This window comes from Ammodytes marinus, assembly GCF_949987685.1.
Source record: "Ammodytes marinus genome assembly, chromosome: 4".
In the NCBI taxonomy this organism is placed as follows: Eukaryota; Metazoa; Chordata; class Actinopteri; order Uranoscopiformes; family Ammodytidae; genus Ammodytes; species Ammodytes marinus.
The window spans coordinates 17,009,602-17,021,324 of NC_137233.1; the positions used below are offsets into that span (position 1 = coordinate 17,009,602).

The 11,723-nt window shown below is 39.3% G+C and overlaps 1 protein-coding gene across 1 annotated transcript in view; it reads left to right on the forward strand.

Moving 5' to 3' along the window:
- Window positions 1-11,723, forward strand: part of bsnb (bassoon (presynaptic cytomatrix protein) b) — a gene marked incomplete at both ends in the record, with an annotated part of 83,376 nt that overhangs the window by 30,995 nt on the left and 40,658 nt on the right. The window contains one exon of the mRNA XM_080025437.1: window positions 10,352-11,164. Coding sequence (XP_079881563.1) covers window positions 10,352-11,164 — 813 coding nt within the window. The remainder of the gene's footprint in view (window positions 1-10,351; window positions 11,165-11,723) is intronic.

An 11,723-nucleotide genomic window follows, 5' to 3' on the forward strand; every position in this document is an offset into this window, starting at 1 on the left:
GTTGGATTATCATTCACCAGTCTGTGGGTGTGACAGACTCACTGGAGAAGAAGAAGCAACATGCCTTCAGACAAACTGTTCTTGTGGGATCACTTGAATGTCTTGGTGCTTCTAGAGTGGTCTTATTTATGAAGCGGGAAAGTGCCACTAATGCTATCGGCCACTGTGTGCTTGGCAAAAGGGGGGCACCTGTTTCCCTGCCCATTTGAAACTAATTGAAATAGACAGGAGAAGTAAATAAAGAGCAGAAAACATGACCTGACCTGCTGCTGCCTAGCCCACGGAGAACAGCAGATGCACACATATTAAATGGCAGATGACACACTTTTGTCCTGCAGCAATACAATCTGCTGGAGAAACATGTAGACTGCTACTGTTATTTAAATCGCTTAAAGGGTTAGCTATGAAGCTAGGCTTGTTTAATCATTTTCCATGCAAAACACCCCAAAAAACATGAAGGCCTACTGTCTTTTAGTCATGCTAGCAGCATCACTCTATGGATGAGAACTCTATCAGCCTGTTAACATTGATTGACCAATAACATTGATTGACCAATATTCTCCCTTGATCTATTTTGAAATAACTCAACACCTGTTTGATGCAATGATATGACATTTTGTGTCAATATTCAATGTTGCATCATCTGGTTACATTTAGAAAAATGTCCTACTTCTCAGGATTTAACCACATGATCAAATACCTGAATAACTACAGTATGACATTCCTATCAACCTCAGCTGGACTTAATGTATTATCAAATGTTAGCATGCTAACGTGCTAAACAAAAAATGTGAACATGGTAAACATAGCTACTAGAAATAAGTATGTCTTATTGTGGTACTCAAAGCACCACTTAGCACCCAAGTACACTGGTGTTACAGCTTTTGAAAGTTATTCTAATGTGTAGGTCCTAAGCAAGTTTGAATGATTATTCACATTCATTTACTGTATACAATGTGCATTGTAGATCAGAGCTGGACACAGGCAGTGGCAGTTGTGTTTTGGTCAAAAGCTTGTACATAAAACCTGGCTCTGGAAAACTCATTGCGATGATCATCTACTATGTTTCTATATTCATTTTGAATGCATCGGGTGGAACTGTATATGAGTCACGGCGACTGTGGTTGAGTGCTTGCTCAGTGGATGATCCTTAATTTCCTCTCTAATCCACAAGCCTGACCACGTGTCCCCATTGAAGGAGTCCCAGGGGATTGACCTATATACCTGCTGACTCTTACTGACCTGTCACAGCCGTGGTGTGGTGTGGCAGAGCCTGGCACACTCCTATGACCAGGCTATGACATGTGCTCACTCACGCTTTGCATTGTGCACTTGGTAGTCTTAAACCACTGTTAATTCATACTGTGCATAATATAAATTGATACAGTGCTTAAAAGGGCTCCACTAGGGCTTGAATAGAGTAACCTGCCCTGATGATCTTTGATTCTTATTCTGAATATTACTGCATTGAAACAGGATTGCATAAAATTAGTAGGGTTATTTGTAGTGAATATTATTTTAATTGAAGGTAAAAGTTGTCTGTAACTGTTGCATTTCACAATACATTAGTGTGTCTGTACTTCAGACACACTTTTATTATACTTCAGTGTGTTTAGATGAATAAATGCTCATTTACGGGTTTTACTGTCTGTTCTTACATGTACATGGGAACCAAACTGTGTGTGACATATTCCCCCAATCACCTTAAACTGAACCTATTCGCATCTGCTTGGCAGCACACACCTTTTTATTTGGTAGTTAATAATTCACACTGACCCACTGCTCCCATCACCTTCACACAAATTAATTATGAACTCCTACTTTAACGCCTTATTAGTCAGAATTTGAAGGAGTATTAAGATGATGTCTGCCTTTGGTGTTGCATAGTTAACCTATTTATTTCACTTACTTTGAATGTTGACGTGGCCATTGCTTTTTTGCTGTACCGTTCATGGCCAAAAAATATATTACATTTAGGTAATAACCAAGGTTGTTTTCTATTTTGAGATGAAAGCTATTGTTGAATGATTTTAACTCATGTATGAAAGAATGAGGTGAAGTTTGACGTTAAGAAAGTGGGGGAGAGGATACACATGATGCATTACGATGTTGGTGCAAATGTTTAATACTGTCACGTTTTCATTTGCTCACTTTTTTTGCAGAGAGTTTGTAGCAGTCTTATGAACATTGATATTTCTCTCAAATCTTTTCATTTATTTTGCAGTTTGAAAACTACGCTACCTCTCAGTTTCCTTTCTAGTAACGGGCACCTAAACTATTATATCTGGGTGAGATATGTGACGGCACTTAATGACAGCTGACATTTCTTGCTCACAGCTTGTGGTCTGGTTCCTGGCAGCGAAACCTTGTGGGGGACAGGCTCTTGCTGCGCGTTGACTGACAGTGAAAGGGGGATAGGTGTAGGTTACACACAATTTTGTATGTCTGCCTGCACATATGTTACACTTTCTTGATCTGCATATCAAAATAGACTGGCAGCTATGTGTGTGTGTGTGTGTGTGTGTGTGTGTGTGTGTGTGTGTGTGTGTGTGTGTGTGTGTGTGTGTGCGTGTGCGTGTGTGTGTGTTAGAAAAAAAGAGGGGCAGGCGGGAATGACTGTCACCACCAATAGTGCAGGGAATGATGTTAAAAAGGTTGGTGTTACATCTGAAGCCTACTCCAAGAGCAATATTTAGCAGGAGGCTTTTCTTCTGTGTTTATGTTGTGTGGGTGTGTATGCTCCTACAGGGCTCCAAATCTCTCAATGAAATGTGTTACTCTCTGGCTCCCTCCATGGGTAGGAAGCATTAAAGCTTTCCACTATGTTTCTGCCCATCATCAGCTTGGCTCGTTATGTCTGTTGTCTGTGCGCATTACTTGTAAACACTGTACTACTCTTGTCTAATTGGGCCTTTAGTTCATGGTTCCTAATAATAAAAGAAAACATCTGTGATTAATGAATCGGATTGTGAGTTTAGCTGTTGAACTATGTGACCTTTACTTTGAGTCTTGTAGAGAAAAAAGTGTGATGTGCAGTATAGTATTATGAAGGCAGACAACAGAGTTCAGTGGGGACATTCTTAGTAGTGATCTCTCCCTGAATCAAAAATGTTCCAGTACCCACCTCATGGTCTCATGGTATATGATATACTGTGTATATACAGTATATACACTCACTGGCCACTTTATTAGGTACACCTGTTCAATGGCTTATAAAAACAAAAAGCTAATCTGCCAATCACATAGCAGCAATGTAATGCATTTAGGCATTTTGACGTGGTCAAGACAATGTACTGAAGTCAAACTGAGCATCAGAATGGGGATGAAAGGGGGTTTAGGTGACTTTGAACAAGGCATGGTTGATGGTGCACGGCAGGATGGATCCATACTTTCATGTTGATTACGCCAAATTCTGAACCTGCCCTCTGAATGTCGCAACTGAAATCGAGACTCATCAGACCAGGCATGATTTTTCAATCTTCTATTGTCCAATATTGGTGATCCTGTGAGAATTGTAGCCTAATTTTCCTGTTTTTAGCTGACAGGAGAGGCACCTGGTGGGGTCTTCTGTTGCTGTAGCCCATCTGCTTCAAGGTTGGTCGTGTTTTGCGTTCAGAGATGGTATTCTGCATATCCTGGTTGTAACAAGTGGTTATTTGAGTTATATTGCCTTTCTATCATCTCAAACCAGTATGCCCATCCTCCACTGACCTCTGACTTCAACAAGGCATTTTACGTCCACACAAATGCAGCTCACTGGATATTTTTTTCTTTTTCGGAGCATTCTCTGTAAACCCTAGAGATGGTTTAGAGTGAAAATCCCAGTAGATCAGCAGTTTCTGAAATACTCATACCAGCCCTCCTGGCACCCTCAACATTGCCATGTTCAAAGTCACTTAAAACCCCTTTCTTCCCCGTTCTGTTGCTCGGTTTCAACCTCAATAAGTTGTCCCGTCCAGGTCTACATGTCTAAATGCATTGAGTTGCTGACATGTGATTGGCTGATTAGTTATATGAGTTAACAAGAAAATGAACCGCTGTACCTAATAAAGTGGCCGGTGAGTGTATGTGTATATGGTATTTGCTTCGCGGCCAGAAAGTGTTTCAATTTGCATGTGTTTATAGTTGTGGGGTGAGTATTGTACTTGTGGAAGTATTTATAGTCTGGAGTTCATCTGCTACTTTCCAGAGCTTGGACACCTTAGTCCATTACATTTTTTTAATTTACCATATTTCAGTATTTTCAGATAATTGTTAATTGAGAGAGTTAGTAAACATAGTCAGACCATGTTTCCTTATTCGTCATTCCTGTTTTTAGCATTGTTTATCATCAGGGGTTCTGCAGTCTGGATAATCAATTTACTTTCCTTGCTTAATTACATAATTTTGTGAAGTTGCGCACACACACACACACACACACAGAGGCACACACACACACAGGCACACACATACACTCATTGTGTGAGTAATCAATGCTGCAATGCTCTCCTCGGAGAGTGGGATCAATCTATAAGAATGAGATCAATCTCTCTGACCTTTTTCTTGTGGTAACCTGCAGTGTTCAATCTCTCATTATTTTGACAGTGAAAGGGCAGCTTTTCTCTGAGCTGACTGGATTGAGCATCACTACACTGTCAATGTTCACAATGTCCACCTTTGTCTCTCTTGGCAGATCCAGACTCACTTCCTTATCTCTCAACTCCACTCTTGGTTTCTTGTCAACTAAAATTTGAAAACCCCTGGAAACAGAATATGATATTGTCAAATGCATCAAGGATGTAGTATATGCTTCAGCTGCACTGTTTTACGATTAAAAACTTATAATCATGTACTGAAGCTCATTTTCTGGGTATGTAGTGTCATTTACTATAGGAATACATACTGTACATATTTATAGATTTTAGATTTTTTGATGGCACAATAATGCCCCCATAAACATCTTTGCTACTGTGCATATACAGTTACACGACCAAATAGAGAACACAAGTTTACAGGAGACACTAAAATATGATGAACATGCCATGGCACACACTCTACTTCAGTGTTTTTCTTCCAGATGCAGGGTTTCCCCTAGTGTATTCCAGGCATGGCAGCCCACCATGCACTCTAACCACTACACCACGAGCGTCCCTGAGAAACACTCTTATACAACAATCACGCTCATTTTATTTATATGTTTTTTCTTATTTTATAATAAAGTCCGATTGACATAAAAACAGTCTCATTTACAAGAGGGACTTCAGCAGCTGAAGTTTGTTGCTCTCATCCAGGTTAGCTTAGGTCAAACACTGGTAGTAAAGGGGAGCAGGACAAAAGATAAACTGTACAGTGTTTGAGCTAAGCTAACCTGGATGCGCGACCTTTGCCCATTTCTATATTAAAAATGCATGCACAGTTGCAGGAAGGATTTCTGTCACCTTTTCTTGAGCCGGAGAGTGGGGCAAAAAGCTAAACATTTGAAATGTTGAACTATTCCTGTAAGAATACATGCAACTCTACCATGTCTCTATTGGAAAAGGATACATATACCATTTACTTGTTATATAATCAACATGTTACATTTCCATAAAGAGATAGGTCAGGCTACCCCTCCCAACATATTTACAAAATACCCAAAAGCATACACAACAAAGTAATATTGTGATATAATAACATCACCAACCAAAACATGAAAAATACACTGATATACATGTTAGGTCAAATCACCTGTGGGCTGCGGCCCCCCTCAAAAGATACTAGCCACCATGTCTAACAACTTTTCTCGGGGAAACCCTTATATCATGTGTAAGAAAATTGGAGTTTACCTAATTAGTTTGTGTTTGTGAAGTTACAGTGCATTGAGCTGTCATGGACGCAGTATAATTATTAATTTTCAGACAAAAACACAGACAGTTTGAGTTTATTGATGCACCAACACATCATTGCTATAGCTGCACCAACAACAGTATAGAAGATCTAAGATGTTTGTCAAGTTTGTCCACATCTCTGGAATCTTGATGCTAAAAACCTTTGTTGTTGATTATGTAATGCAGTGTATTCCTTGACTCGTCCCCAAAGTCTTCCGATGTTAAAGATAGATTACAGTCAGTGTGTAGTCTGAGTTACAGTTCAGAGCCAAGAATACATACACTTTCCACTGAGCAGTTAACTTCCTGCCATATAATGAGGTTACCAGTTCACTAACAAGATGATCTCACTAACAAACTGAGCCTGTTGCTCCTACACAAACAATAAATAAATCCCCCAAAACACAGAAAGTAAAATGTCTAGTGAATTATGAAAAAATAAGAACTGCAATATAAAGTTTGTGGTGTAGTTTTAAAAATAACAGCAACTGTTTCTCAAAACTGATAATTTTCTCATTGAAATAAACATTTAATTATCTTTACCTTTTGTTGTTTTAGTTGTAGTGTAATTTTGCTTTATTGAGCTGTGGAAGTGCTGTTCCTCAGACGGCAGTTAAAAAGTAGAAGGAGACTGCCACAGTGAATTGGTTGCTCTGTTTCCAGGTTGCACTAAAGGCCTGTCTCAGTCTCAGTCTTTATACAGACTTGATTTTCTCCACACAGCGTGGGTAGAGGTGGGAAGCACACTGTGGCACTGCTGTTCAAGCTAAACCACTCTACATGAATCATTTGCTACTCCCTGCTCCGGTTTGGCCTCGCTCCTTTCTCCATTTCACACACGCAGAATATGTTGTGCTGATTCAGGAGCAAATAGGGGAGTTTGGCCATGCCAAACAGGTAGACAAAGAGATTATCCAAGGAAGAAAAATGTTAATTTGCTTTTAATTTAGATATCTCATAAAATTATTATTTTTTCTTGCTTTTATGCCCCTGAAAATAGTAAAAGCTAAAGTGACGTATTTATAAGGAAGCTGGAAGTAAGTATGGACTTCACAGGAGTTTATTTAGGTTGGATTATTATGTACTCATACACACATTGCATGTCATACAGCCACTGTAGTTTTGTGTTGGTCACAGTGTGCACTAGCTGTCCAAAAACACACACTTTAATTTCTAAACAATTTTTTTATTCAAGATTATTTCGTTGCATTTTCAAGGGTTTTATTGATAGTGCAGAGAGACAGAGATGAAATGTGGTATAACGACCACAGGTTGGATTCGAACCGGGTCTGCTGCGAGGAGGACTGAGCCTTGGGGGGATGCTCTAATCACTACACCATGAGTGCTCCTTGCACAACATTTTTTTTCCCGAACTAGCACAGATGGCCAGTTCTGAGAGTACTGCACCTGTTTATATATAGCTTCTCAGTAGAGTACTTGAGAGAGATGAAAACAAAGCAAGTATGTTTGTTTGGCATGCCAATGGCTCCATCCATGCTACATGGTCTCAGTTGAGACAACTGATTCCTGCAGGATTTGGGAACATTTAGAATTTCATTTTGGGGGGAAAAATAGAATAAATAAAAAAAAAATAGAAATAGATTTCTAATGAAGCCACCATATATTTATACTATGGTATATCCTGTTTTGTTTGGGCAGGTACTGTATTTACAATAGGAGTGTCATTGTGTGGGTGAAGTTAAAAGTAGTAGGTGTTTTAAACTGGCAAAGTGTTTGCCAGGCCCTTAGTTTATCTCCTTTTACACTGAACATTTTTGTAGTTGCCCACATTCTTCCAGTAGTATCCTTACTGAGCTTCACATTTTCATAGTATTAAGGATTCTTTTTTTTATATTATTTTTTGGCATTTTCAAGCTTTATTAGACAGTACAGAGTTGAAATGGGGAGACAGAGAGAGGGGGGATGACCTGCAGTAAAGGTCCATGGGTCGGATTTGAACCCGCGGCCACTGCAACCAAAGCCGGTGCCAATATGGTACGCGCTCTATCCACTACACCACCGGAGCACCGGAGTATTCAGGATTCTTATGCCATTATATCTTAATGATGCAGTTGCATAATTTAACACCCATGCTGCATACGTTATTATTAACAGAAGAACAGTTGAAGACTAAAAATACCACTTACTATAATATCTAGCAAGCTAAAGACCTTTTTTGACATTTGATGTTCCTAGTTTTATTCTGGGAAACTAGATATCTTTGGGTTTTGGACTGTTAGTCAGACAAAACAATTTGACGTCACCATGAACTAGTGATGGACGTGTGTCCTTTTATTATAAAACAAACAATGAAAATAATTATCAGTAGATCAATCTTTGGGGCGACTGTGGCTCAGTTAGTAGAGCGGGTTGGCCGATGATCAAAGGGTTGGAGGTTCGATCCCCGCCCTGCCACCTGTGTCATAGTTGTTGTGTCCTTGGGCAAGACACTTAACCCACCTTGCCTTGTGTGAAAGTCGATAGTTAGCCTGCTATCGGTGTACGAATGTGTGTGTGAATAGTAACATGGGAAAGGGAAACAGGTCTCCCTTGCAAAAGAGTCTTCGGTCTCAATGGGATATACCTGTATAAATAAAGGTTAAGAAGAATGAATATAATAATGAGTTTTAACCCTGTAGATATCAATGTTTAATTTGAGTGATTCTGCAAAGACTAAATAATGTCGGACATTTTCCTACTAGGATATGTATTATATGTTTATAATACCTATTTGTGTGATTCTTGATGTTGTTTGTCAGTGAGACAGATCTACACTGCCCAGTCAAAAAACAAGTAGCCACCTAAACAAATAGGCAAGAGCCCTCCATCGGTCAAAAACTGCAGTTCAAGGTTCAGTTGGCAACAACTTGTTTAGCCCATATTATGCCGAGTATAGCTTCTTATTTATTAAACAACCAGAAGATATATGCTGTGGTTTTGGAAAAGATGTAACTCTGTTTCAGAGCGGTGAAATTATTGGCCTGCACAAAACAAAGAAAACTACTCAGGAGAAGTTGAAACTAAAAAAATCGGGTCAAGAACTGTCCAATGCATTATTCACTGGCACAGAGTTACATCTTTTTCAAACCCACAGCATATGTCTTCTGACATGGCTGTTTAAGAAATAAGAAGCAGCCTGATTAATTTATTGACATAGGTTTAGAATCAGGTGTAAAAATTAAAATAAGGTGGATGTTCTGGGTCTCTAGATTCATATTGTGCAGGATGTTCCTTGTTGACTCGATGATTATCAGCTCTGTTGGTCTTGCTTGTAACGTAGGCTTCAGCCAGTTATTTACAGTATATCCTTCAGGCAGATGACGTTTAAGGCTTATTAACATGTCAGCTATATGTGACTGATGGAAGTGGCAGAATCCCAAACAACCTCAACCAGTATGTATTTTTTTATGATAGTTTCAGTATGAGGAAAATGTTAGGCCATTTGAAAAAAAAGGTTTTTCTTTATGTGCAACCTTGGCATCTGAGCTTTTTGGACTGGAGTAAAATTGTCTTTTGATACATCATACGTCATAGAGCACCTGCATTGTTTTTCTTTGTTGGCTATTTATGGGCATGTTGCTGAAATTCCATCTCCTGCATGTATGCTTTTTTAAAGTACAACACCAATAAAAGGAATTATCTATTGGGCAGATGGTATTCGGAAATAGAGGTGTTCATTAGGTTATTTGTTTTGCTACGCCTCAGGCACAGATGATAATCATAAAAACGGAGTCGCCACCGCTCTCTCTCCAGCTTTCATGAACTGTAATATAACCATTTTTATCTATTGAGAAGTCTTATCGATCTGCTGCATTGACCTGAAATTGAATCTCTGAATGTTAATATCCTGTCTTTGATGGGTTTTGTTCTAGTTTTTAAGAAGCTTCAGAATCTGTAACTACCTCCAAACATAGATCTCAGTGGGGGTGATAGTGAAGGACAAATCCTCTTCGGTATGCTGTTGCCTCCATTAAAGGATCTTTTGACAGTTGCACCTCTCCTATCTAATAACATATGTGTTAATTTGTATTCACCCAGTGCTCCTTCTTTGTGTTCCCCGTTGGAGAGTGCTTAGTGTTGTCAAATGATTAAGTCATCACCAAGAGATGAAAGCCTTTGTTTGGACAGCCTTTCAAATATTCAGTCGTTCAGTCTATACTAAGTCCTTGGCACTCCATGACCTTTTATGTATCAAGAACTTTCTGATTTATTTATTTATACAACACACACTTTAATATTTCTGTGCCCATCAATGATCATAAATAATAAACAAACAATGTAATGAAACAGTGTCAGTATTGAAGTAAATACAAACATGAGCATATGAGTCAGATCCCTTTTTCCCTATTTCCCTATTTATTTTCTTATTGTTGGCACCAGATGCCATCCAGGTGACACTTTGCAAACTCTGAGAATTAGATTTCTGTTTTGTTACAAGAAACCATGTTCCTAAGGATTTTATTTCAGCATTGCTGATTGCTTTTCTCTTTGTACTTATTTTTCAGAAGAAAGAATGGCTTTGCTTGAACTGTCAGACGCAGAGGGCTTTGTCAGGGAGCTTGGGAGATATTCCAGCTCCTGTTGCACAGCCTGTGGGATCCCCCCGGCCACCTGCCACAGCCAATCAACAACCACCTCAGCAGAAAGGACCCAATCAACCTTCAGGGGCTAGGCCCACAGGTCCTCAACAACAGCAGAAACCAGCAGGTCCTCAAGTAAGTGGCCCTCTTTCTCCTGTGGAACAGGCTGGGCCTACCGCTCATACCAAGGGGTCGAGCAAAGCTTCCCCTCAAGTCAAGGGTTCTTCCCAACCAGTTCCTCAATCTAAGGGTTTTACAAAGCCACCTTCCCAAACTAAGGGTCAGACTCAACCCTTAGCTCAGAGTAAGGGCCCACAAATTAAAGGTCAGAATCACTCACATGCTCAAAGCAAAGGCCCTGTCCAGTCTGCTAACCAAATAAAGGGGCCGAGTCAGGCCAAAGGGCAGACTCAGACAAAGGCATCTACTCAGCTCTCTGCTCAGACTAAGGGCTCTTCTCATCCTACTGGTGCCAAGGTGTCGTCCACCCCTGGTAAAGCCTCACCAAATCCGGCTAAGGCTTTTCCCACCCCATCAAAAACAGTACCTACTCAGTCTAAACCCACAGGTAACAACCAGACTCGTAAACAGCTGCAGAGCCAGGAGAAGACAAAAGCATCTTCTAAATCTCCAAAAGAAGACGTCAAGGCCTCATCAAAAAAGCCCATGTCTGAGACTGTCACTTCACCGAAAGACATGAAGATAGTTGAAGATATACAGAAGTCAAGACACCATGAAGTGAGCTACCTGCAATTTCTTCGCCTTCACCTGTTTCTCTTGATTTTTATCATCCATTTGAATAACTGTAACCATTTCTCCAGATCATCATCATCAAATCATTAACATTTTATCATTAATTCCGCCTCACTTTTGTCAGCGTCATCATTTAATACCTCATCTCCTTAGTATAATTGTTGTTGTTAATGTGTTCTGTTTTAACTATTCCTGTTATCCAACCCTATTTTTCTTCTGTTTCTTTTACCTGATCAACAGTTCCATAATTTCAAATCATAATTTTTATTTTATTATTCCTTTGTCAGATCTTACTTCTATTCATAGCTATTACTCGTGTTGAATTGTAATTGTATTTATTAAAATAGTTTAACATCCGACTTATTTTCCTCATCATTGTAATATCCTTATCACCATTATCTTTATTCTTATTCTTTTTATCATCATTATCTCATCTTTATTATGATCGTCATCACGAACATTATTGTCTCAGTTGCCATTTATCATCTTCAGCCTGTTACCAAATTTCTCCACCTGGTTTTGTACACTTTTATTTTATTTGTAT